Source organism: Saccopteryx leptura, chromosome 2 (genome assembly GCF_036850995.1).
Source record: "Saccopteryx leptura isolate mSacLep1 chromosome 2, mSacLep1_pri_phased_curated, whole genome shotgun sequence".
Taxonomy (NCBI): Eukaryota; Metazoa; Chordata; class Mammalia; order Chiroptera; family Emballonuridae; genus Saccopteryx; species Saccopteryx leptura.
The window spans coordinates 247,031,038-247,058,347 of record NC_089504.1 but is presented as its reverse complement, the minus strand read 5'-3'; the positions used below and the strand labels follow the sequence as shown (position 1 = coordinate 247,058,347).

General features: G+C 46.8%; 1 protein-coding gene across 6 annotated transcripts in view; it reads left to right on the top strand.

Moving 5' to 3' along the window:
* The window catches only part of CLIP1 (CAP-Gly domain containing linker protein 1), a 120,259-nt gene that overhangs the window by 61,481 nt on the left and 31,468 nt on the right, over window positions 1-27,310 (top strand). For 3 of the 6 annotated variants that reach the window (XM_066371041.1, XM_066371042.1, XM_066371043.1), the window contains 12 exons: window positions 865-1,062; window positions 1,674-1,777; window positions 4,072-4,132; window positions 5,450-5,482; window positions 9,199-9,303; window positions 12,851-13,795; window positions 15,268-15,384; window positions 16,317-16,374; window positions 16,892-16,975; window positions 17,818-17,974; window positions 19,919-20,084; window positions 20,209-20,424. In XM_066371041.1, the coding sequence (XP_066227138.1) occupies window positions 865-1,062; window positions 1,674-1,777; window positions 4,072-4,132; window positions 5,450-5,482; window positions 9,199-9,303; window positions 12,851-13,795; window positions 15,268-15,384; window positions 16,317-16,374; window positions 16,892-16,975; window positions 17,818-17,974; window positions 19,919-20,084; window positions 20,209-20,424 (2,244 nt within the window). Of the gene's footprint in view, window positions 1-864; window positions 1,063-1,673; window positions 1,778-4,071; window positions 4,133-5,449; window positions 5,483-9,198; window positions 9,304-12,850; window positions 13,796-15,267; window positions 15,385-16,316; window positions 16,375-16,891; window positions 16,976-17,817; window positions 17,975-19,918; window positions 20,085-20,208; window positions 20,425-24,222; window positions 26,263-27,310 lie in introns of all 6 variants that reach the window. The other 3 variants (XM_066371046.1, XM_066371044.1, XM_066371045.1) reach the window with 3 other exon arrangements.

Genomic DNA, 27,310 nt, shown 5'->3' with positions numbered 1-27,310 from the left:
GGAACTGAAACACGCCCACCCCCTCACCCAGCGGGTCCTTCTCCCTCACTTCTCTGCATTCGCCCCACCCTCCACCCCTTTTCCTCTCCCTCCTCACCGCCCCTGCCTCTCTCTGTTCATACATTTCTTCCCCTCCTTTTCTCTCTTGTGTTCTCTTTCTTTCTCGTGTGTGTCCTTGCCTAGACGTGTGCACACGTGCCCCCCACCCCTCAACACACCTGGGGGCAGGGACAGCTCTCCCCTTGGCTGGTTGCGCCTTTATCTGTCCCTCTGGTGGTGGGTCCAGCCCCTTTAGGCTGGTGGCAGCTGAGGTGGCCTCTGCCTGTCACTTTGAAGCAATGATAAAGAAGGTCCTGACAAAGGTCCAGCTATTTAACCCATTGAGGGAAGGTTCATGATGCCAAGGGTAACCTATTGGTTACTTAATGGTATTTAGATGCTTAAGTTGGAAAAAGTCACGATCTCAAGTCTAAAGATCAAAAGATTGCCCAAAATGTCACGACAAGAAAATAGTTATAAATGAAGCGCAGGTGGAAATGGAGTTGAGAAAAAGCTGTTAAATGGGTTCTGTGGCATCTTTCTTTTGTCAGCTGACCTCAGGCGACTTTTGATTTGAGCCACTTACGCTTCCGAACATCTCCGGCTGTTCCATGACCCCTTTACGTTGAGTGTTGTGTGTGAAGTTTACAGACAGGAGGCAGTGCTCTGCTGTGTTGTTGATGAAACGCTATACCTAAATGACCGCATGCCAGGAGCCGGGGTGGCTACTGCTTTGCCGAGGAGATGCCTGCCTCGCGGGCAGCGCTCCCTCCACGCGACCTGGGCCGTGTCCTCGCCCTTCACGTCTCTAACTTTCCTTTGCAGTTGACCGAGACCTCCTCCCGGTACGCCAGGAAGATCTCCGGCACCACTGCCCTCCAGGAGGCCCTGAAAGAGAAGCAGCAGCACATTGAGCAGCTGCTGGCCGAGCGGGATCTGGAGAGGGCGGAGGTGGCCAAGGCCACGAGCCACGTGGGGGAGATAGAGCAGGAGCTAGCGCTGGCCCGGGACGGACATGACCAGGTGAAGTCTGGTGCTAGCCTCGTTGTGGCGACGGTGATGGGTTCTGAGCCGATCTTGCTGCAGAGACGGAAACAGGTTCTAGATCGAGGGGGAAGGCCAAACTGCCTACCTTGTGCTTGGAGCCAGGAAGCTAGTCCCGGGGGCACTAGGACTGTCTCTGCTGGGCTTGTTTGAAAGCTGTGACCCAGGGGACTGGTTTGCGTCATTGTAACGATGGAATTTTGTGCTTCTTGAGTCTAGTGTAGCTTTTTGGTCTTCACATCCAAGTCTTTTGGCCTGTCCATGTTAGGTGAACTTGTTTACTAGGACTTTGTTCACGATTGATTATAACTTCTGTTTTGTAGATTATTCTTTGTATGAGTTTCAGCTTCCAAGAGATGGGAGTTGTTTTTACATTGCCCTCAGTTGCCTTAACGGTGTGGTTTCCATCATCATCTTCGGGGAGTGCCGCTGAGAGTATCTATTAAGGACCATAGGGTGTATTTGAACGTAAACAGGCTTTAGAGTAGCGCCAGCCCGCAGTGGTACCACTTAGCCGAGGCTGTTCGGAGACCTCCCGGGGCCTGTCGCGGTCAGACGGAGGCCGCTCACTGACCCCCTTGCCTCCCCAGCACGTCCTGGAACTGGAGGCCAAGATGGACCAGCTGCGAGCCATGGTGGAAGCTGCCGACAGGGAGAAGGTGGAGCTTCTCAACCAACTAGAAGAGGAGAAAAGGTGATCCTAACCGGTTCCCTGGTGCATGCGAGCCCTTTCCTTTTAAGCGGCCTTTCCCATTAGCAGCCATGTTGATGGCAGCCCTTAGAACCAAAGGAGTGACCTGTTCAGTGGAAATGGGAGTCTTAATTCTGTGTGAGGCGGGTTGGACTTGTTTTGAGTCATTTGGAATCATTCATTAGACATGGCCTGATTAACTGAACAAATGTTATCAAGCACCTACTGTGTGCCAAGCCTCCTGGTGAGGAGCCTCAGCCAGCGCGGGGCGGTGGAGGGGTGGGGGTCTTCACACTCAGCTTCCCCTGGAGCCACTCCCAGGGAGGGGTACTCAGTCTGAGCTGCCTGGGCTGTTGGAACACCTTCTATGTAGCCAGTGAAAGTGTACTGGGTATGGGGTGACCTGAGGCCCTTGCCCCTGAGGAACTCAATACCTTATTAGAAAAACAAGACTCGTGTGAAACAATTAGAGAATTACCCAGGTCAGGATGAAATCAGATGCTAACCTGAGAGACAGAGAAAGCAAGCTTGGTTCTTAATAAAAGATTATTATATTTGAGGTCATTAACAAACAATGTCTCTGAAAAGAAAGGGGTCTTTGTGGGAACCACATGAACACCTCTGGTTAGTGTGAAGCAATTAGAGAATTATCCAGGTCAGGACGAAATCAGATGCTAACCTGAGAGACAGAGAAAGCAAGCTTGGTTCTTAATAAGATTATTTGAGGTAGTTAACAAACAACGTCTCTGAAAAAAAGGGGGTCTTCATGGGAACCCCCATGAAGTGAACACCACCTCTGGTTATGGGATGTTTGTCATATTGTTGCCCTTACTGCCCCTTCTGTCATTTCTGAGAGCAACGACCTAACTCACCAGTGATTTAGTGTCGCTGAGCTCAGGAGGGTCCTGGACATGCGTGGTGAGGGGACCACGTGGTGGTAGAGCACACTCTCAGCAGGGACACACTCCCTCCCCACCCCCCACCTCTGCGTGAGAGAGGAGCACAGTGCACAGGGACTTCTCCTTGCACCCTCCCTGCGGCTACAAGGAAAGGGGCGAGCGTGGCCAACCCCGCACCATTTGTTGCGTTCCAACACCTGCGCTGACCACCAGCAGGGGCACCATCCTCCCAGCCTGGCACTGGCTCTGGGGCTCTCACTCATTTCTGACTTACCTTAGTAGAATCTTGTTTTCTTAATTTTGCTAGAAATGCTAAAGATTATTTTTTGCATGTAAATTATGAACTTTGTCCCCCGTTTCTTCTCTTGCACCCAGTTCTATCAAGATTCATAATGTGGATGTTACCCAGATTTTGTGAATCCTCAGAATACTGTATTTCATTGGTTTTGTGATGGCATTGATTGAAACCCATAGCAGGAATCACAGATTTTAAAATGTGGAAAAAAAATGTGCATTTTAGAAGCAACTATGTAGAATTCTTGATTGTTTCTCCCCCAAAGCGTTCACCGCCTTATTCTCCCAGTCTTGGGACAGGTAGTGGTGTCTTCCCAGGGATCTCCGCCTGGGTAGCCTGCCTACCTCACTCTAACATAGCTGATATACAGTGCGATGAAGACGACTTGTCTTCCATGCCCCTTTCCCCTGTGTCTGTTACTGGGAAGTAGACATTGTAGACTTGCATTCTCAAACCTGTTGTGGTAGTGATCAGACCTTTTCCCACTAGGCAGATCTTGTCTTGATTAGATCCATTCTGGTGGTTATGATGAAGGAACTGGTTGATTTCTCCCCCTCCTATCTCTTGCCTTCTGGAATCTGTGCCTGGATGAAAGTCTGGAGCGTCCCGAGTGTAGTGTAGTGTAGTGTAGTGTAGTGGAGCTTGTAGGTGCATTAACCAGAGGCCTGGTGACGCATTTGCTCTCTGTGTCTCTAAGTCATCTCTTTCCGCGTCATCTGATTGTAGACACATGTGCGCATACACATACACACACATATTGGTAAAAGGGATAGACAGGGACAGACAGTCAGGAACGGAGAGATGAGAAGCATCAATCATTAGTGTTTTGTTGTGACACCTTAGTTGTTCATTGATTGCTTTCTCGTATGTGCCTTGACCGTGGGCCTTCAACAGACCGAGTAACCCTTTGCTCGAGCCAGCGACCTTGGGCTCAAGCTGGTGAGCTTTTGCTCAAACCAGATGAGCCCTCACTCAAGCTGGCGACCTCAGTGTCTCGAACCTGGGTCTTCCGCACCCCAGTCCGACGTTCTATGCACTGCGCCACCGCCCGGTCAGACTCCTTAGTTATCTCTTAAGTGCTTTGTTTCCATTTTGTTCCACAGGAAGGTTGAAGACCTTCAGTTCCGGGTTGAGGAAGAATCAATCACTAAAGGCGATCTAGAGGTAAAACCCTCCAATTCTCTAAAGCTTTTGTGGGTCCTGGTGATGAGAAATGTGTGGATGAGATCACTGAGCCCGCTGATGTGGCCAGGACAGGCAGCAGAGGGAATGGCGGGAGCCACAGTCTCTGGCCAGCAGGGCTGCGATTGTGGCTCCTCGGATACGGCTGAGGTGACTAGCCTGTCCTGCAGCTGTGCCGTCCCACCTCCTGTGCTCTAGGGAAATTTTCACCACTCTTTTCTTGTGCTCTGAAATTTAAAACCTTGAATTGGAGTTAATCGAGTCATAAATCTGGCAGTGTGTCCACAACATACTCCTCCGATGACTAGCAATGGCATTCTTGATGGGGAGTGTTTTTTTGAAAACTTTGTCATAATGGTCCCAGTTTTAGCCGCCAAAATGGTAACCCTCATAGTCCCAACACAAAGCTTTTTGCTTTATTTCAGTGTTGCTTTTCAGTTGAGCAGGATAAATCTTTTATAACCCTGTAAAAGGAATAGGTATATGTTCTAATAGTTCATTTTTCAAAAAGTAATTACCAGAAGAAAAAAAAAACAAGAGCAGATTAAATTTTAGCTTCTTTTCCTTCCATGGCATATTTTGAATTAATAGAGATTCTCCTTGACTATCAAATTTTTCATCTAGTAACAATGATTCATACTAGTTTTTTTTTTTAATTGGACACCAGAGTTAAATGCTTTTGATGCTTTTCAAACCACTGCTAGATCTATGTCAAATATAAATTATTAAATTTTTCAGATTTTTGGTACTTTAATCTGTAATATTTTAGTAAAAATTTAACTTTTCTGTGCAGTTCTCAGAATAGACATTTGTGCCACCATTAACAATTTTAGAGTCTATTGACTGCCCACACCATGCTTAAATTTCAAGGGTCCTTCCAAATAGGAACTCTGATTTCTTTGGAAATAAACGTATCTTTATATACTTAACAAAAAGTAAGTAAAACATTTTCTGAGTTTTAGTTTTCTAAAGCTCAGGATTTAATGGATTAATAATAATAATAACCCTTCACTCATTTCATATACTATTACATTTCTTTAGTTGACTTCTGTGTTATTCTCATCCATTTAAAAACACCCCAAAGTCTCATTAGAAGTTCCATGTCATCATTAATCCATTTAAAGTATAGCCTAGGGTATTTGTGGGAGGGACAAATTAAAATATTTACTTCAGCACTAGGCTAGTATATAGCCTGGTAAACTTACTTGAAATTCATCAAAGTTATTTTGAAGCCCGAACATTTTGAAACTTTAGTTGAATCTCTTTTCGTTGTTTAATTTTTTATTTTTTTACTGATAGCAAAAGAGCCAGATTTCTGAAGATCCTGAGAATGTAAGAGGGCACTTAACTGTGTGGATATTTCCCGTGTTAACACAGATCAATTACAGATTAAAATGCTTATTGATATACTCAAATACTAACTGCATAATCTGACCTTGAGACATTGGCCTTCATATTTCTGTGCATGTGGCTTTTAAAGCAGTTACACTTGTATCCCAAAGAAATTGTATGTAATGACTAAGCTCTATAAACCCATTTGTTTAATGCATAGTCATGTTTGCTTTATAAAGAATTTTGTCAAAATGGGGAGAAAGAAGAATTTTTGTCTGGGGGCCTGGCCTTTACTTAATTCAGAATGTCTTCTAATTTTAATAGAATTATTGCAAAAGGGATAACAGTTGACTGAAGCAAAAACCTATCCGATGAAGGAGACAGAAATCTGGGGGAAATTTTCTCAAGCTGTTTAATTTTATTCCCAGAAGAGTTAAAGGGATTTGGGATTCCCAGACTGATTGCCTTTGGTGCAAGTGCCCCCTGCTGGCCAGTACCTGTTCTTGCAGCTGACTAGAAATCCAAACATGGTCTTGATGGCTGCGATATTTAGCCTAGTTTTTTGAAACTAGGGCGAGTACTCTTCAAGGAAGAGACTGAATATTTTAAATTTATTGTGTTCAAAGTGAGGTTTTCAGGTAGCAGTGCTAGTAGGCATGTGGGTGTTTTTCTTTTCCTCCCTCCCTCCACTTAGAATCAAACACCCAGTTCCAATCTTACCAGTTACCTTGGAAGCCTGGCTTCTTGGTGCCCCTTGTCAACTGTGATACCAACTGAAAAAAAACCTAAAAACTTTAGACTCAATTTATCACCACAGGGGAACAAAATTAAAACAAAGAGTGTTTCTCCCTCCACCGCCTCCTGGCTGCTCAAATAGACAACTCAAGACTGGACTTTTAGAACAGCCTCCGTTCTGAAGGCTTCCTTCCTGTGACGCTACTTCAGTGATCTGGGTCTCCGCTGTCCTCCCCACACAGGCTCCGCTGCGTCCGGTGTCAGTCTGCATGGGCCTCCTCTGCCTCTCTGTGCGCTTCTCGCAGAGCCTCTGCTTTCCCTCTCAGCCCCCTGTCCCAGGACCACCCTCCTAGGATATGGGTCTGATTCCAAGAAAGTAGTAATTTAGAAAGGAGGGCTGTCCTGTCCAGTGTGACATTTTTACTGCATACCATGTCATGGAAATGGGTCTCTAGGTCCCTTGCTGGTGGCTGATCCAGACAGCCACCGAGTCCCAGGCCATCTGTATGCGTCCCTGCCAGCAGGGGGCGCCGCTGCAGTAATCTGGAAGGCCTCGGGAGGGGGAGAAGACCCCATTCAATGGATATTTATCTGTATTTTATTTTGAAGAGGTGACCTATCACCCACAGGACACTGAACTTGGTGTCCAGTGGAGAGGAAAGGTTGCCTTTTGCTTTTTGGATTTCAGTGCTCTGAGGCCGTGACCACAGTTAACGGAGATCTGAGTTAGATTCTTTTCCTGTAAAAGCAGGTAAATTGAACAACCACTCCCTAAGGCACTTAGGGACAAAGGGGCCTATCCAGGCAATTAGGTTTGCAATGTGATTATTTTTGTTGAGTGTAAGAGCTGAAGCAGGTGAGAGTTGTTTTTATATATATATTTTTTAATTTTGTGTTCTTTATTTTATTTATTTATTATTATTATTTTTTTGTATTTTTCCGAAGTTAGAAGCAGGGAGGCAGAGAGATAGACTCCTGCATTTGCCTGACCGGGATCCACCCGGCATGCCCACCAGGGGCCATGCTCTGCCCATCTGGGGTGTTGCTCCATTGCAGTTGGAGCCATTCTAGCACCTGAGGCGGAGGCCATGGAGCCGTCCCCAGTGCCTGGGCCAACTTTGCTCCAATGGAGCTTGGCTGCGGGAGGGGAAGAGAGAGATAGAGAGAAAGGAGAGGGGGAAGGGTGGAGAAGCAGATGGGCGCTTCTCCTGTGTGCCCTGGCCGGAAATCGAACCCGGGACTTCCACACACCGGACCGATGCTCTACTACTGAGCCAACTGGCCAGGGCAATGTGTTTTCTGCTTAAATATTCCACGATGCTTCCTACCTGGTTTACAAGCAGAGTGAGCTCTTGCATGCATCGGCCGCCGCAGAGTGCTGCTGGACAGAACTGAGGCATCTGTAGTGTCAAACATTCCACTGTCTCCCAGCCCTGCTCTTCTGCTTTTTGTTACTTTATTTAGTTTGTTGTCATTTTCTCATTGCCCATAATGGTCTAGCTGGAGCTGACCAGTTAGACCCACAGTGTATCTAAGTCAATAGAAGTGACGGGAAGCTTCCGGGGACAGCCCTCCCAGTGGCTCTCCCAGGTGATGATACTGCTGAATCCCTTGGGGAGTAGAGGCGAGTGGGGAAGAGGGACCCCAGACTGATACTGAGGTGATTGGCTAGGATTCTGCCGCACTGACACCTGTTAGGAAGGGATCACCGTCTGAGTGCTCCACCAGGGACCATCCGAGTGAGCGAGGCGGGGACCCCCAGAGGCTCTGAAACATGGCCAGCTCTCAGCAGCTCTTCTTGCATGGGGTTTAAGCTCGTGCTTTGTGTCCAGTCACTGTCTCTCACCTCTCAGCTGATACTAGCTATGTCTTAGGATCAGCATAGAGAGTCCAGTTCCGGCCAGACTGTTCTCCACTCTGAGCCTCCGGAATGGGGGCGGTGGCACATACTTACTACTGAATCTTCTTTTTGTAAATCTGACCCACCCCCCCTTTTTTTTCTCTTTCTGGTGACCAATAGCCTTTGGGGAAACCACTGTTGAAAAGAACTTTGAGCTTGAACGGCTCACGCCTGTCAGATGGGAGCACGTTGCTGAGAGTCTGGCTCCTCCTCCCTCATCTCAGCCAAGGGCGCTGGTGTGATTCCTCAGCTCCCGTTCCCAGCCCCCTTTGTCAGTGTCATGCGTGACCCTCGCTCGTGTCAGGTTGTACGCCAGAGTGCAAGGTTCTGCTCTAGGGATTTCCTGGACGCGTACAGGGTGTCCAACATTACCTTTTCCATATTTAGGTGATAGAAGGTCAGTCTACTTTTTAAAAAAGATTTCCCATGGATTTGATAGAGAGAGAGGCAGGGAAAAAGAGAGAGAGAAAGAGAGAGAGAGAGAGAGAGAGAGAGAGAGAGAAGCATCAACTTTTTGTTCTACTTAGTAGTTCCATTTAGTTGTACACTCATTGATTGCTTCTCCTACGTGCCCTGACCAGGGCTCAAACCCATGACCTCGGTGCCCATGACGATGCTCCATCCACTAAGCCACCCCATGAGGGCCTTCAATATACTTTTTAAAGTTACCAAGTCAGTTATATTTGACGTGAATGTCAAATAGCTGTTGTGGGGAGGAGGGGGGATACTAGTTTAGAGGGATATTAACTATTCTAATTTGTGCTGATAAACTTCACTTATCAATATAACTTCTGTTTGGCTGCATGCGTCTGACACTTTTCATTGTGCCTCACATGTTTTCCATTTTTCCTTTCTCGGTAGACTAGCCCATGCCCGCCACCCACCGCCTCCTTGTGTTGGTAGTGTTCATCCTCGCCCCAGCCCCCGCATCTCATTCCATCCTCCCTGCGCCACTGCCCGTCTTGTTGACCCTCTGGCGGAAGGTTCTGGTGGCTCAGCCTGCATGCCGCTGTCTCTCCTCTTGTGCTGGCATGTCATGGTGGCACTGTTGTGTTCTCTTCCTCTTCCTTTTTACTAACAGACGCAGACCAAACTGGAGCATGCCCGCATTAAGGAGCTTGAACAGAGCCTGCTCTTTGAAAAGACCAAAGCTGACAAACTCCAGAGGGAGTTAGAAGACACTAGGGTAATGGTTTTCGCTATTTAATGAAGCAGACCCATGTATGTGAATGGTGGACACCTCGGGTGACGTGCCTCGTGGCTGGCCTAGGTCTCGACCCAGTGGTTCAACCTGAGTTTGGTCTTGATAACTGTTCACGAGCATAAACGGATGGGTAGGCACAGGAGCTTTATATCAAATCTTTGGTCAGACGTCAAGACTCACTCGTTTGCTTCGTTCAACCAAAGTCACCATCAGGAGCTCTGCAACTGTGTACGTTGCGTGGAGGTTCTCTTTGTGAAAACCGTGACACACGTTTCTCTGGTCTGGCACAAGCAGTCAATTGTCCTCTGATTCTGACGGCCCCGGTTACTGGGGCCTCTGGTTACTGGGACTTGTGGTTGTTTCATGTTAGCACCTTCCCGCCTTCTTCCCTGGCCTCTTTGGGGGGAAGGGAGTTGACACATTGATTCTTTTTCATGAGAATTAAGGACTGTGACCCTGGCTACCTTCTCTTTTCCTGGATACCTGATCTCTCTTTATATTTCCATCCTTTCTGTCACCTAGGAGGTTAAAACCTCAGCTGTCAGGAAGGAAACGTGTGTTGGGCGCAGAATGGTTTCTCTCTAGTCCCAGCCCCCTCTGAGCACGGTACACATGTCAACTCACTCAGTCTTACCACAGCCCCGGGAGGGAGTTGGTAGTATTATTCCCCTTTTATAGATGAGGACAGCAAGACAGAGAAGCTAAGTAATTTGCCTAAGGTCACAAAGCTAATAGTAAGTTGGGGCCAAGATTTGTATCTAGGCAGTTTGGCCCCAGAGTCTGTGCCCTTAACAACATGGAGTAGTCTGTTCATTATGGAAATAATTTTGTGCTGAAACATTTACGAAATAATTCAAGTCATTTGCATAGAAGAAAACATGGATGTGTGTGTATATATATGAATTTGATTTAAATTGTTAATGGCTAAATTACCCAGATCCTTAACTTCAAAATTTCAAGAATCGCTCTACTTCTGATCAAATATTGGTACTCTGATTTTTTTCCTTTTTAATTATTAGTAGTTTTAGAAATTTCTCTTGTTGAGAAATCGACTGATTGAAAAATCTAGATAATCAAGTGATTTTCCCCCCCTCTCTAAATTGTAAGTTTTTTTCTTTTTAAGAAGAAAGAAAATGCTTTCAGTCAGCCTCAAAACTAAAGCTGTCTCCTGTGTGTTTGGTAAGAAAAACATCCCGGTAGTTTGGTGCTATTGCTTCCTGACTGAGAGCCAGAGACTTAACCTGGGTGGTAGAAGGGACTGGTGACATGCTTGAGCTCCTTTAGGATGACTGACTATGGAAGTAAGGCCACTTACTTACTTCTGAACTCCTCTCCCAAGCGGTTCGTGAGCAAACAACTTGGATGCCTTTATTTTATTTTTGGCCGTGAATAAGGAGATCTCCATTCACGGACTGGGTCATTCATGGTCAGGTTCCGGCCATTTTTCTATAGCTAGTCGTGTCTTCTGTTGACCTTCGCTCTTGGTTTGTCAAGTGTGAAACTGACCAGTGACCTGTAGATGTTTCATATCACCTCTGTCCCCTCAGCCAGTGAGTGCAGGTGGTAAACAGTGTGCCTGGAGCTGTTGGGACATTAGCGAAAGTAAAAATGATACCTGATGTGTCTGGCCTCCAGCTAAGAGGAAAGGCTGAGACAGAGATAGTTCTGCCTGAGGGCAGACTTTAGGAAATAAAATAAGAAACAGAAGCGCAGTGAAAATGTCCACGTGAAGTGTCATCACACTATTTGTTACTTCTACTCATTCGTTTTTACTTGGCGTTTCCTCAGTGTGACTGTTTTGTTCTAATTAAGAGCTATAGCTCTATTGGATTTATTTAGGTTACAGACCTTGTAGCCGTGGGGTTTATTAACATTCAGTGACTTATTTTGTGATTACAAACTTTTGAACTACCCCACCCCACACCCCAGAAAAAGTATGTTAAGGAATTATCATCACCTTTAAGCTGAAATAGCTATAACCCCACAACATGACAATTATAGTCAGTGCTAGAATATGTAATGACTTGATGATGTGGTTTTGGAGACCTGAGGACTTCCTTCTCCTATCTTTTCATGGACATTTTAGTCTGTATCAATATCACAGCCTGGTAAGCGGGCAGAGGAAATAAAGGCAGCGTATCAGTCCCTTTCTGTCCCGGTAAAGGCAGTGAGGAGGGGCTCGATCCTTGGGTCTGGGGCTCAGTGGTGTGTTTTAAGTCACTCCTGTTCCCTTCTACTCCCAGGTTAGTCCAGTAATTCTTGCTCCTGAAGCTGCCATTCCCCACATGTTCTGTGCACTCATCTGACTGCCTCCCAGGGAACAGAGGGAAGTAATTTCCTGAGGCTAAAAGGGCACACAGGTCATGAAAGTGTTTTTCTTAGTCCTGGGGTGTTTGTCTAAAAGAAGCAGGCTGCTGCTGCCTCCTATCCCAGAGCTGAAATAGAATCAGAATAGTGCGGGGTACCCAGGACCTGCACTGTCAACCTGCATCCCAGGGGGCGCGTGTGCACTAACGCCTGAGAACCACTGGGTTAGGGGAACAAGACACGTGCATCAGAATTCTCCCAGAATTAGAAAATCCAAAAGGGGCGCTCTATAGGATTCTTATATAATTGCAGGTAAGTAATCATTCTTTCTTTGTCATTAAAAAAAAAGGTTAGTAAATTACTTCGTCATCCAGTGAGGGTTTTATTTTACAGTTGGTGTGATATTCGTTGAAGCATTTGAGAGGTAATTTTACACCTTTGATACCAATGCTATTCAGTAGAAGTATAATATGAGCCACATGTAGATAATTGAAAAATTTCCAGTACCCACATTAACTTACTTTTTTTTATAAGAAAGAGGTGACATTAATACTGTATTTTATTTAAATGAATATGTCCCAAATATTATCATTTCTTCATGTAATCAATATAAAAGTCATTAACAAGATATTTTATGTTCTTTTTTCCCCAAGTCTTCAAAATCTGATGTGTAGTTGACACATACAGCCCATGTCACTTCGGGATGAGCCCCATTTCAAGTGCTCAGTGGCCAGATGTGGCTAATGGCTACCGTACTGGACAGCACTGTTCTTTAAAATCATCTCCCCCAGATCAATGAGGGCGGGAAAAACGGGCAGAGCAAGGAGGGTTCTTTCTTCAGGCAGGCAGATATACATATTTGAAATCTATAAAAGTTACTGTTTCTTTTAATGCCTTATCATTTCATTGGCACTTCCCCCATTTAAGCTTCTTAGGAGGAAAAAGAAATAGTCTTGCAGTTAAACTCGATACCCAGTTCAGATCACTTAACATCTGAACATGGTGGAAGTTTTTTTGCCAAAGATGATAGTTTTGAATTGGAGCTCCCAGAATTAGGCCTATGCCACAATCCCAGTTAGAGACAGCTTAACCTGCAGGCCTTTGGGGTAGTTTGACCTCTGCCTTGAGATGGAGTTAGTTATTTAAGATCTTCAAGGTTAAAGAAGATGATCCGTGATATGTTATTTAAATGATCTCTTTTTCTTTGGACTGCTGTGATTAGGTGGCTACCGTGTCAGAAAAGTCTCGTATAATGGAGCTAGAGAAAGACCTAGCGTTGAGAGTACAGGAAGTTACAGAGCTGCGAAGAAGGCTGGAGGCCAATAAGCCTGCCGGGGATGTGGACATGTCACTCTCCCTTCTGCAAGAGATAAGCTCTCTGCAAGAGAAGTTAGAAGCCACCCACACGGACCATCAAAGGGAAATCACCTCTCTGAAGGAGCACTCCGATGCCCGGGAAGAGGCGCATCAGAAGGAGATCAAGGCTCTCCAGGCCGCCACCGAGAAGTTTTCCAAAGAGAACGAGTCCCTTCGAAGCAAGCTCGATCATGCCAACAAGGAGAACTCGGATGTGATCGCGCTGTGGAAGTCCAAGCTGCAGACGGCCATCACATCCCACCAGCAGGCGATGGAGGAGCTGAAGGTGTCCTTCAGCAAGAGGGTGGGCTCGGAGACAGCAGAATTTGCCGAGTTAAAAACACAGATAGAGAAAGTGAGACTCGATTACCAGCATGAAATAGAAGACTTGCAGAGCAAACAAGACTCTGAACGGTCTGCTCATGCTCAAGAGCTAGAAGCCGTCAGGGCCAAGTTGACAAAGGTCATTCAAGAGAAGGAGAACAGCCTGGAAGCCATCAAAGCGAAGCTGGACAAAGCGGAAGACCAGCATCTGGTAGAAATGGAGGACACCTTAAGCAAACTACAGGAGGCTGAGATAAAGGTAAAGGAGCTCGAGGCACTACAAGCCAAATGCAGTGAACAAACCAAGGTTATTGATAATTTTACGTCACAGCTCAAGGCTGCCGAGGAAAAGCTCTCGGATCTTGACACTCTTCGGAAAGCCAGTTCTGAAGGTAAATCGGAAAGCGAGAAGCTTAGACAGCAGCTCGAGGCCGCTGAGAAACAGATTAAAGCTTTAGAGATTGAGAAGGATGCTGAAAGCTGCAAGGTTTGTATTGACATCCGCCATCATTTTCCTTTCTGTTTCTCATTCTTATTTTTGCACTGTGAATTATTTTTGAGTCGAGGTGACTCATCCTCCAAATTCCTGATTTAATTAAAACAGGTGGCTTGGTTGTAACATTTCTTAGTTGAGTCTACTATCTTCTGAGTGTTTTGAGGGTGGTTTTATCTGAGGAGATTTGAGAAAATGATGGGTCGGTTCTGTGAATTTTGGTTTCCTTTCCTGTTGTCTGGTAGTGAATTACTTTATCTCTGTGCTGTTCTGTGAGCTCCTGTTTAAGTACAGTTCCCATCTAGAATCTCTTTTTAAAACGGAGAACTACCTAAGCTGATGGTGTAAAGGTAAAAAATGCATGAATTAGATAGAAATTTATACGGTCATCTCCCTTCCCAACTGCCCTAATGGCCTCATCTGTGAGGTCCTGTATGGAGACAGGATGTGAACTCTGAGCGCACTTGACTGTGACCAGGTGACCATGCTGCGCTGAGTGGCGTTCCCAGCACAACGAAGGTTAAAAGCCCGGAGCCTTTTCTCTGCTGCAAGGAGAATGCAGTCTGTTTCCAGCTTTTTTGGGGGTAAAGCCTGGATGAGTCTACTTGGGTCAAGGCGTAGGAAATTATACGAAATATTCTCCGGCTACGTTTCTTATAGCTAGCCTTTGCTAAATGTCGCCTTCACTTTAAGGACCATTTGAGGCATCCAGAAGAGGTGCTGGTATTTGATGTTGACTGTTCTGTGCTTTTTGGGGGAGAAGCTGCTCTCTTGGCAAAGAAGGAAGGGTAGTGAGGGTTCAGTGGGTGGAGGGGGGGCAGACAGAACAGAAAAAGTGCTAAGTAGCCTTAATTGAAGATGATAAACCAATTACAGGACATTTTTCTTAAATCTCTTCACTTGGTTCCAAAATGCCAAATTACAAAAATTAATTAGTGAAGAATGTGTTGCTAATGGTTGGTCCACTTTTTTTTTTTACATCAAGATTTAAGAAGCCCATTTCTGATGACTGCTCTAGTGCCCAGTGCATTTTTATGTACATGTTGAAATACTTGTGGTATATAATGAATACAGAGAATAGTAACATAGACCACATGTATCCATCATCTCTATTTAAGGTTTTTAAAGCCTAGGAAATGAAACTGCTCAACTAACTCATTCAGAAAGTAAGCATCAGTACTTTCTGCTTTAAGTCATGCTGCTATTCCAAATTTAGATAGAAAAATACTCTATTTTGATTATCTTGAAATAGCCAGTAGACAATTACATCTGGAACGCAATGAAAAGTCATTGGTTTCTTAGCATTAACAAACAAAAAAAGATTTCTTATCCACACCTTTATCCCCTTCAGTTGTGTTTGGTTGTGTTTGTTTCTCATCAGTTTTTTGTGTTTGTCGTATTTTTTGTTTCTCATTCTTTTTTTGTTTTTGTCCATTTGCTTCCATCCGGGTAACTCTGTGTGGTAGGCTAGTAGCATTACCAAAGAGCTGCAGGGGAAAGAGCTAACGCTCAATAAACTTCAGGAGCACTTGAGCGAAGTCAGTCACGTGAAAGAGGCTTTGGAGAAAGAACTTCAGATTTTGGTAAGTACTTGTGGATCTGAATCCGGGCATTCATGGCCGTTTGAATTGTTCCTGTTTAAAAACAAAAATCTTAAAGAAAGACGTATGGCGTCGATTTCCTTGCTCTTTCAAAATGTTGATTTAAGTTGCATGTCCTAGTAATTGGCTGATAAATACCTTGAGGGGAATCGGATCAGACCCAAACTAGCAGTAAAGGTAGGTATTACAGGTCCCCCTGATCTTTAGGGGGTACATGCCAAGACCCCCAGCAGATGCCTGAAACAACAGATATACCAAACCCCAGCTATACTATGTTTTTTCCTATGTATACATAGCTATGATCAAGTTTAGTTTCCCAGGTAGGCACAGTAAGGGGTTAGCAATCACAATAACTAATAATAAAGTAGAACAATGATAACAGTACATCATAATAAAAGTGATGTGAATGTGGTCACTTGTTTCAGGGCCCCCTTGCTGACATCAAGCTCAGTATTTTGGGCATTGAACGTTGCTGTTAGTTGGGACATGTCCTCCCCTCTGCCTCACCTCCTGCGTCAAAAACTTGAGCTTAGTCAAGGCCGGTAACCATGGGCGCTGCTGGCGGTACCCACACGTGTCGAGAAAGGAAAGTCGTAGGCTTATGGAGACATTAGATACGTGAACCACACTTAACTACACACATGCACATACTTAAATAAGTATGCACACGTGTTTACAGGCACACGTGCATACCCAGGCATGCACACACACGTGCAAACCTCATTTGCTCATGCATACACATGCACAGTGTGTGCACATTGTAGTTAATTGGTGTAGACATGTTTTACGTGTTAGTTTCATTGAAACAAAACCAGCCGCAAAAGGTAAATAGCGTAGTTATATAACTGATTGAAACTTTTAGTTCTTATAAGTCGAAATCTTCCTGTTCTGAACAACCAATGCTTTTTCTTTAGAAAGACAAGTTTGCGGGTGCTGCGGAGGAGGCGGTCTCTGTCCAGAGAAGTATGCAAGGTACGTGTTACTAACGTGCGCACAGATGGCTTCAGGGAGTGCGCTGCTCTCACGGTGGAGCTGGCCTCTGGAGGCTGCAGAGGACACCCGGCCCATGGTCTGGTTTCCCTGTCTGGTGGTTCCCGCAGGACCCCCAGGCCACTGGCCTCCTCTGGCTTCCTGAAGCCTCAGACTCCCATTTGTGTTTTCCTTCTGTTGACTTAAAGTGTGTTTCATATTAAAGTGTAAGTTCACTTGGGAAAAGTGTTGTCTTATTTACACTTGAGTCATTGATAGCTCTGTTGAGGTTTAAGTGAAAGGAGGACAGAGCTGCCCGGAGAAGGAGGCCTCGTCCCTGCCTAACCCACCAATATGAGAGGCAGAAGAGATTGTTCACTGCTCAGTGTTTGGTTTGTGATGGGACCCTAGTATTCCTGTGACATCGTGTGATTTGATTTGATTTGATTGTAAGATAGCCAAGCTCTAGGTGGCTTATTAAATATGAAATATATTAAACTTTGAATTTTATCCTAAATAGAAACTGTAAATAAATTACATCAAAAAGAGGAGCAGTTTAATGCGCTTTCTTCTGAATTGGAGAAGTTGAGAGGAAATTTAACAGGTAAGGTGATGTCTCTGGTTACTAAACATTAAATGCAGCAGGCTTCCTAGGATTTGAGATAGTTGTAGTATGTTTCAATAACACGTCTACTCTTGGGCTGAACTTCTCCACTCATCTGGTCACATGATGGGATAAAACACTTGCTTGAGGTCTGTAACCTTCAGCCGAACCTCTCTGCCCTGTTTTTGAACCAGTCAGCGTCCAGCCCTCTCTCCACTCCTACTGCTGTCCTTGAGCCATGCCAGCTGTCTTCCCTCTGAGCTTCCGTAAGAGTAATAGCTGGCCTCTCAGTCTGCCTGCATCTGCCCTTGTCCCCTGCGGTGTCTTCTCAACACAGCAGCTGGAGAGACCCCTCTGCTTCAAGTCAGCTCGTGCTGCTTCTCTGGTCGGGATTGCCTGTGGCCCCCAGCTCACTCAGAGTGAGAGCTGTGGTCCTGGCCGACCTTGGGCCCTGCTTTCTCTCTGTTTTCCTCTTGTACTACTTTTCCCTTTGTTCTTTCCACTTCCACTATAGTGGCCTCCTTGGTGATTCCTGCATGACAAGCGCATTCCGGCCTCAGGGCTTTTGCACTTACTTTCCCCCCTCTATCTGAGATTTAAACTCCCAGCTTCTCCCTAGCACCTGTCTCTGCTTGTTTATTTCCTTTTAAGCACTCTTTTACACCATTTTATTTTCTTCATCGATTGTGTTTATCGTCTATCTGCTTTGCTAGGATATAACTTCTGCAGGGACTGCTATATGCATATATTCCCAGGGCGAGGGTTGGCGTGCAGGACACAGGCAGGAAGTTTTTGTTGATGACAACACAACAGTACTCTTTATTTCCTATATATATACTCAGACATGGAGGCAAAATTCAGAGAGCGAGATGAAAGAGAGGAGCAGTTGATAAAGGCGAAAGAAAAACTGGAAAACAGCATCGCAGAAATAATGAAGATGTCAGGGGATCATTCCTCTCAGTTGACAAAAATGAATGACGAGTTACGCCAGAAAGAAAGGTGTGTATGGGTGTTCACAAGCGCACCTGCCTTAGACTGGGCCCTGAAGCAAGTCTGAGCAGGAGGGGGGCCCAGATCCTCAGCGTGGCTGTGTTTTCGTTTCCTGTCTCTTCTTTCTCTGAGCAACACCTCAGTGTACCTTTGAATCTACTATTAACCTCTGAGGAACTCAAGACTTTCTATTGATTGGTTGAGGAAAGATAGACATTGACCAATGGCAGTAACATCTATAACAGGCAGTTAAGAATATTTTTAACCTGTTTCAATGTAACGATAGGTGACACTTATTAAGGGCTTACTATGTGCTATGCACTATGTTAACAGTTTTATATAGAAAGTGTAGCCTGACCTGTGGTGGCGCAGTGGATAAAGCGTCGACCTGGAAATGCTGAGGTCACCGGTTCGAAACCCTGGGCTTGCCTGGTCAAGGCACATATGGGAGTTGATGCTTCCAGCTCCTCCCCCCTTCTCTCTCTCTCTGTCTCTCTCTCCTCTCTCTCCCTCTCTGTCTCTCTCCTCTCTAAAAATGAATAAATAAAAAAATAAAAAAAAAGCATTAAAAAAAAAAAAGAAAGTGTATTTTCTAATTCTCATAGTCATCCTAGAGGTGTATTATTCCCATTTGAAAGAAAAAAGATGCTGAGGCTTTAATGAGGTTCAGCAACTTGCCAGGAGTTTCAGACTGCTGGGCAGTCTGGTCCTCGAGCCCTTGCTGCTCTTAACCACGCCCATGAACTCCCTCCTTGCTGATACTTCTGCGGTCTTAACCTCTGCTCTCGTCTTTGTCCTGAGGTTTGGTGTGATTTTTTTTCCTCCTGTTCATAGCCACCGTGTAAAAATCAAATGTTTTACAAGGCAAAAACTTTTAGAGGACATTTGGGGACCATTAGACTTCTGATTCTAAAGGTGTTGCTACTTGGCAAAGTTACACCTGGCCACACACCGTGCACAGCTCAGTGTCTGTTGTGCCTGGCAGTGGGACCCTGGTTGGGCGACTCTGGTCAGACTCGCTGCGAGGCAGGTGCAGCTAGTGGCTGTAGTCCTGGGTCCTGGGGAAGCCTCCTTTCTGTAGGTGTTTTTTTTTTTTTTGTATTTTTCTGAAGCTGGAAACGGGGAGGCAGTCAGACAGACTCCCGCATGCGCCCGACCGAGATCCACCCGGCACGCCCACCAGGGGGCGATGCTCTGCCCATCTGGGGCATTGCTCTGCTGTGACCAGAGCCACTCTAGTGCCTGGGGCAGAGGCCAAGGAGCCATCCCCAGCGCCCGGGCCATCTTTTTGCTCCAGTGGAGCCTCGGCTGCGGGAGGGGAAGAGAGGGACAGAGAGGAAGGGGAGGGTGGAGAAGCAGATGGGCGCCTCTCCTGTGTGCCCTGGCCGGGAATCGAACCCGGGACTTCCGCACGCCAGGCCGACGCTCTACCACTGAGCCAACCAGCCAGGGTCTCTGTAGGTGTTTTATAGGTGAGAAGCCCAGAGGTGCCGCCAGGCTCCCTGCCTGTCCTTTAGGCCGACGTCCCACGTTTTCTGTACCTCTTGTTCGACCATATGGTTTTTATGCTGGAAGAACTTCAAGTTATTGACTGCTGTTTTTATATCTTATGTTGTGAAGCATCAGTAGAATGAGTTTTTGATCATTTAGCCTGCTAAAATTTTGTAAGTGCCCAATATGTTTACTTTTCATTTTTTCCGTTATAGATCTGTTGCCATAAAATAACCCTAACAATTATAGTAACTGTTACTTTAAATAATGCATTTATAAATATTTATATGATAGTTATCAAGATTATTCTTCAGGGCAAGTCAAGTCTTCTGTTGTTGCTTATTACAGATGCTAATTGTAACTATTAATATAGTTATTATTAATAGTACCTTTTTAGTAGAACCCTGGAATTGAAAGAATTCTTTTGAAAAAGCTGACCCCTTGTATTGAACCTTGTTCTAGAGACGTAGAAGAGTTACAGCTAAAACTTACAAAGGCCAATGACAATGTAAGCTCTCTTCAGAGAAGTATTGGGGAAGTAACTCACAAAGCTGAGCAGAGCCAGCAAGAAGCAACTAAAAAGCATGAGGAGGAGAAGAAAGAATTGCTGGGGAAACTGCTGGACCTGGTGAGCAGGGAATAAACGGGGCTGTCTGTGGGCGGGGGCGGGGTGGGGGGAGTGGGGAGGCAAGGGGCGGGGCAGCCCCTGGGGGGGGGCACAGGGCTCATCCCTTCTCTCGGGGTCCCTGCAGGAAAAGCAGGTGGAAACGAGCCACCAGCAGGGCCAGGAGCTGAAGGCCAGGTACGAGGAGTCTAGCTCTGAGAGCAAGGCGAGGCATGCGGAGGCCCTACAGAAGCTACAGGGGTTGCTGCTGGCCGCGGAGGAGAGGCTGACGGCTGCCCAGGAGCAGAACAGGGACCTGTCGCAGGAGATGGTGGAACTGAGAAAGCAGGCCGACAAAGCCAGAGTACGTGGCGTGGTGTGGCGTGGCGTGTCATGGCATGGTGTGGCATGGCGTCGCGGAGAAGCTCACGTCCTGTCAGTGTGTGGTGCGCGCGGGCTGTACTTCCTCGGCAGGGAGGGCGCTCTGCCCGCGGAGGAGCTTGGTGGCACTGACAAGCATTCACCGTCCGATCATTATCGCGTGACCAGACGGCAAATTGCATTCCCTGTGGCTCCCCATGTTCTGTACCCGCTGCTGCCCCCTCCTCGCAAGTCCTGTCCTGTGTAGCCATCACCCCCCGCTGCTCTTCTCCAGCAGCCACAAAGAGTCTTCTGTTGCCCAAGCTCTCTGTGCCTGCTGGTGACAGTCTCTTCGTTGTGGGGAAGCTTGCTCCTCTCCCTGTGGCCCAGGGAAGCTTGCTCCTCTCCCCTCCCCGTGGCCTGGGGAAGCTTGCTCCTCTCCCCTCCCTGTGGCCTGGGGAAGCTTGCTCCTCTCCTCTCCCCGTGGCCTGGGGAAGCTTGCTCCTCTCCCCTCCCTGTGGCCTGGGGAAGCTTGCTCCTCTCCTCTCCCTGTGGCCCCGGGGAAGCTTGCTCCTCTCCCCGTGGTGGTCTGGCTGCCTCCTTACTTGGTCAGGGGAGCCCTGCTGCAGAGAAGCCAGAGCAGAGGCCGACGGAGGGCAGTGGGGAGGACCGAGGTGGGAGGAACGGACCTCCCGGGAAATTCAGAAGCAAGGCCTCAGAGAGCGCCTGTGTGTGTCCTCAGAACAGCACCCTGAGCTCATTGACAAGGGAGCTGGGTCCACCGGCTGGACCGTGAGGAAACACCCTGCTACCCAACTGAGTAGAATGGAAGCGTTGCATTTAATTCTGTGATGCCAGGATGGCTGGCATCTCTGCCCCAGCAGATATTTTTTTTGACCCTGGTAAGCTAATGAAGTTCAACTTCCGACTAGTATTTAGCTATTTCTATTACTATTGAACTTGTTCAAAGAAAAGTAAAGTTTTGTCTTTGCTTATTTTTAACGTGTCAAAGAAATGTTACTAGGAGGAGAGTTTACTAGGAGATAGAGAAAGGACATACGTAGGACCTGAAACTTATCCCATTAAGTGAACCGTGACATCATATAATGTCATATATAAGATGCCTGCATTTCCTGTCCCCTGCATGCTGACCACCAGGCCTTCCTCCTCTCCCTGTGAAACATTTCCACAAGCCACTTAACACTGCATGTAACTTCCGGACCTTCCTCTCTGCATGCCCTTGGTCTGGACAGGCTTGTTTTTAGGGTTTCCCTTAACAATGTTACAGCCTGCCCAGACCTCCGCATTCTAGCAGTTTGTGTCAAGTCACATTAACATAAATATATTAATGTGTGTGTATACATATATATATATATGTAATTTTTATTTTAAAAAAATTTCTTTTGTCCTGGCCAGTTGGCTCGGTGGTAGAGCGTCGGCCTGGCGTGCAGGAGTCCCGGGTTCGATTCCCGGCCAGGGCACATAGGAGAGGCGCCCATCTGCTTCCCCACCCCTCCCCCTCTCCTTCCTCTCTGTCTCTCTCTTCCCCTCCCGCAGCCGAGGCTCCATTGGAGCAAAAGATGGCCCGGGCGCTGGGGATGGCTCCTTGGCCTCTGCCCCAGGCGCTAGAGTGGCTCTGGTCGTGGCAGAGCGCAGCCCCAGATGGGCAGAGCATCGCCCCCTGGTGGGCGTGCCGGGTGGATCCCAGTCGGGCGCATGCGGGAGTCTGTCTGACTGCCTCCCCGTTTCCAGCTTCAGAAAGATACAAAAAAAAAAAAAAAAATATTTTTTTTTTTTATGAGGGCCATTTGGTTAACATAGCAGAATTGCTTCCCTTCCAGAGTTGTCTGGATATTCTATTTCTGTGGATTTCAGTGTTTGTCAACAGCAGTGGCTCACAGGCTTTTTGGAGAATGTGATGAAACCTTAAGATATTTTACCTAGGAACGTTTATATATCCACTCAGCAAGTTTCATATGAAATTTCAGGAGGCCTGTGGAGTCCATGAAGCATCTGTGTTCCCTAGTTTAGAGAACCATTGATCTATAGTGGTGCTATCCAGTATAGTAGCCACCAGCCTTATGAGGCCATTTAAATGTAAATTAGTCAGATTTTTTAATATATATTTTAAAATTAAATTTATTGGGGTGACGTTGGTTATTAAGATAAGTTTCAAGTGTACAATGCCATGATACATGATCTGTGTACATTGGACAGTGTGCCCACCACCCAGAGTCAGAGCATCTCCTGTCACCGTATTATTTGGCCTTTACCTTTACTAGCCCTGCCCAGGCCCCACCCCCATCCCGCCCCGCCCCGCCCCCACCCTTCTCTCTGGTACCAGCAGACTGTTGTCTGTGTCTGTGAGTTTCCGTTTTATATCCTACGTATGAATGAAATCATGTGATATTTAGCTTTTTCCTGACTTCGCTTACCATGATAAAGTAGTCAAATTTTTAATAAAATCAGCTCTGTAATCACACTTCTTGTGTTTCAAGTGCTCACAAGTCTCACACAGGGCTGGTGGCTGCCACATTGGATGGTGCAGCCCAAGGACACTAACACCCTTGCAGACAGTGCTGGACAGTGCTGTTACAGACATTGGGGTCACATTTTTATTTTATAAACCAATGCATTTTTTTTTAAGAAAAACGTTTATTTTAGTTGCTGAAGCTTAGCAAATTAAGTCTGTAGTATTTTTACTTTTTAAAAATTTTCCATTGATTTAAGAGAGAATGAGAGAGGAAAGGAGAGATAGAAAGGGGGAAGGGAGAGAGAAAAGCATCAACTCGTTCTACATAATTGTTCCATTTAGTTGTACACTCATTGGTTGCTTCTTGTATGTACCCTGACTGGGGATCAAACCCATGACCTTGGCCCACTAGGACAATGCTCTATGCACTGAGCCACCTGGCCAGGACCTGTATTTTTAATGTTATATGTAATATTGGGACTAATCAGTTTCAGGCCATTGATTGTCCATTATTAAGTAAGGTCCTACAGTGAGTTAGAAAGCAACAGTTTTTTCCACTCATTCTAATCCACCTTTTTTGTGTGTTGGATTGTATTTTTAAAGATTCTTTTATGGCCTGACTGGGCAGTGGCGCAGTGGATAGAGCATCAGACTGGGACACGGAGGACCCAGGTTTGAAACCCTGAGGTCGCCAGCTTGAGCATGGGCTCATCTGGTTTGAGCAAAGCTCACCAGCTTGAGCCCAATGTTTCTGGCTTGAGCAAGGGGTCACTTGGTTTGCTGTAGCCCCACGGTCAAGGCACATATGAAAAAGCAATCAATGAACAACTAAAGTACTGCAACGAAGAATTGATGCTTCTTATCTCTCCCTTTCCTGTCTGTCTGTCTGTCCCTATCTGTCCCTCTCTCTGTCTGTCACACACAAAAAAAGAAAAAAAGATGCTTTTATGTATCTTTTCTACGTTAGAAATGATTGGCTAATTAGAATGGCAGGGAAGAATCTTATGCCCTGATGTCAAAATCACACCATTATTTTTATCTTTGTAGGTAGCTATCAGGAATAATTTTTAAAATTCTTTCAAAGATAAAATAAATGAGTAGCTGAATGAGCCCTTTGCAGGACAAGACCTGCCTTGTGTTATCCTTTTATGGGCTCTGTTCACCTGGATTCTTTCCCCTATTAGCCAGATAGTTTCTGTGGAATTTATTGTAAATAATAATAATAATAATAATTAACTTTTATGATTCAGGTTACATTAAGCTATTTGGGCTTGCATTTGTCTGCTTGATTCATTTTGTTCCCATTCTTTCTATCTTTTGTTCCTGTAGTCGCTAACTTATTTGTTAACATCAGCCAAAAAAGAAATTGAACTAATATCAGAAGAGCTGAGGGGTCTGAAATCAGAGAAGCAGCTTCTCATTCAGGAGGGAAATGCTTTAAAGTTAGAGAAAGATTCGCTTTTATCCAAGCTCGTAGACTTGGAGGCCAAACTCACTTTGCTTCAGGAAGACCAGCAGAAACTGTGGTCCATAAATGAAGCTCTGACCGCAGAGAAGGAGCGAGCCCTCAGAGAGAAGCAGGACGCTGAGAAGCTGTGTCACCAGAAGGAAGCAGTGGCTGCCGACAGGGAGGAGCTGCTGAGAGAAGTCCGGGTGGCTCGAGAAGAGCTCTTGAAGGTCAGTGCGGACAATGATTCTCTGCAGGCTTCCAGAGCGACCCTGCAGGCTCTCGTGGAAGAACTGCAGGTCAGCAGAGATCACCTGGGGGCCGAGTGTCAGAAGAACCGGGAAGAAAAAGACCGCCTGAAAAGTCACGTCCAGAAGCTCGTTGCCGACAACCTTGCCCTGGCCAAAGACAAGGATGAGGTCATTCAGAAGCTGCAGAGCTCTTATGAGGAGCTGGTCAGAGACCAGAAAACCCTGGTGCAGGACATCAGGGACCTCACTGCTGAGAAAAAGTCGGCGTCTGAGAAGCGGTCAGGTCTGGAAAGCACATGCTTGGCCTTGAAGGTCGAAAGAGACAGCCTCCTTCAGAACAAGAAGGAGCTTCAGCTGGAAAAGTGGGCGCTGCTGCAGGACCAGGAGGAGCTGAGTGTGGGCCTGGCGGCCTCAGTGCAAACCAAACAGCTGCTAAGCAGCACAGCCAGTGGGCTCCATGCACAGCTGGGGGACAGCAGCAGGGCCCTGCGGACTGCCCAGCTGGAGGCTGCACAGCTGCAGGCGGCCCGCATGGAGAGGGGCCTGAACGACAGGATCGTGGCCCTGACCTCCGAGAAGGAGGCGGCGTGTCAGAAAATCTCCAAGATCAAGAAGCAGCTGGACAGTCTCCTAAAAGAAAAGTCTGCACTGGAATTGCAGAACGGAGATCTGCTAGCAGAAAGGGAGAGTTCCATCGATGCCCTGGGGGAGCTGAAAAGGAAGTACGAGCAGGAGTTGGCAAGCCGGAGGGTCCTTGCTCAGGAAAAGATGAAACTGCTCGGCAATCTCGATGCTCTGAAGAAAGAGCTGCAGGAGAGGAGTGAAGAAAACCAAGCGCTGACAGCCAGCAGGTGTGAGCTGTCTCTGCTGCTGCAGGAGGCCCAGGGAGCTCAGCAGCGCCTGGAGCGGGAGCACGGGGATGTGTGCCAGGACCAGGCAAGCCTGCAGGAGGAGTGCCGGATGCTGCGCGCTGAGCTGCAGACCTGCCACTCCGAGGAGGACAAGCTGCGCGCTGAGGTCCAGGCAGCGCGACGGTCCCTCGTCCTGGAGAGGGAGGCCAGGGCCCAGGAGAGCGAGGCGGCCCTGTCTGAGTGCAGCCAGCTCCGCAGCCACATGGCGCTGCTGGAACAGGAGCTGGGAGAGCTGCGGGCGGGCGCCCAGGAGCTCCGGTCCGAAAACTCGGCTCTGGTCCAGGAGAAGACCGAGTCAGAGCAAAGGGTGGCGGAGATCGTTCAGGAAAAGGAGTTCCTGGCGGCAGAGACGGCACGGCTGGCGGCCGACATCGATACTCTGAGGAGCGACTTCGCTGCCTTGTCCAAGTCCAAGTCTGAGCTGCAGGAGCTGCACAGCGACCTGACCAAGATCCTGGGCGACCTGCGGCTGGACCACGAGACCGCCCTGGCCGAGTGCGCCAAGGTGGTGCAGGACAACCAGGGCCTGCTGGCGGAGAAGCGGGAGATGGCGCAGAGAAAGGACGTGCTCCTGAAGGAGAAGGAGAAGCTGGCGGAGAGCTACTTTGTCCTCCAGAAGGAGATCAGCCAGCTGGCCAAGACCAACAGCCATATTTCAGCCAATCTCCTCGAGTCCCAAAGTGAAAACCGTATTTTGAGGAAAGACAAGAGCAAGCTCAGTCTTAAGATTAGGGAGCTCAAGAGTCTTCACTCACTCACGGTAAAGTGGGAGGTCCCAGCATTGAGCGCCCGACTACTAACACTGTGCACTAACCCATTAGAAGCCGAGGGACCTGTGTCCCTGTCCCTAGATGGAAGTCCTCCCCGTGTAGTAAGCCGCTTGTCTGTCTCCAGCTTGTCTGTTGCCACCTGGAAGAACAGGTTTTTACTAAATGTCTAATTGCAGTAGTCTCTTTCTCTCTCTCTCTCTCTTTTCATTAGAAAACATTGCAAACTGTGAATAACAAGGATATTATTTTTTTAATTTAAGGGGAAATTTTCTTGAAACAGATGTGGTTCTTAAAGGCTTACCCACCATAGTAAAATGGGCACATGTTGAAACACAGAGTGTCTTCTGTTTGGCTTTGAACTGTTTCATTGTGTCTGTCGGTTTGGCATTGGAAGATTCCAGCGAAACCTCCATGGCTGGTCATGGGGAGGGCACAACGCAGAACTCCTGTGAGCTGTATTAGACCACGTGAGGTTGTAAGCAAGTGCCTGTAAAGATTTTCATTTTGTTTTATGATTTTTTTTAAAACAGGTTTTCTGCCAAGGATTTGTTTCCTGTTGATGTTATCTTTTTTATTCATAGCCATGTTTATATTCATTTACCTTAGCTTCTCCTAGATTTTTCCATTCAGTGCTTCTCATTAAACACTTGCCCAAATAATTTTTATTTCCACTTGAAAAATTCCCAGCCTAAATTCTGAGCGATTTCAAAAGCCCCAAATTGGAGATAGCAAGACTAGCATCTGAAACGTGTAGCAGTACCTACAATTAAGAGGAAAAGCCCAGCCATATGAGGATGTTACTCTTCATCATACCTGAATGTTTTCTCCCAGATGTAGCCAAGGCGACCAGCACGACTTGTCAGTGTCACTTGGAACTGGCACTGGGAGTTGCAGGCTAAGAGGGGTCTGAGATTTGCAGGCTGCACCCGACAATTGGCTTATTCAAAAGATGGCCTGGAAAGACTGTGTTTGTTCTACTTGGGAGTAGAGATGGGTCACGGCTCAGTCTGTCTGTGCTGACGTCAGGCCTGCCCGTCC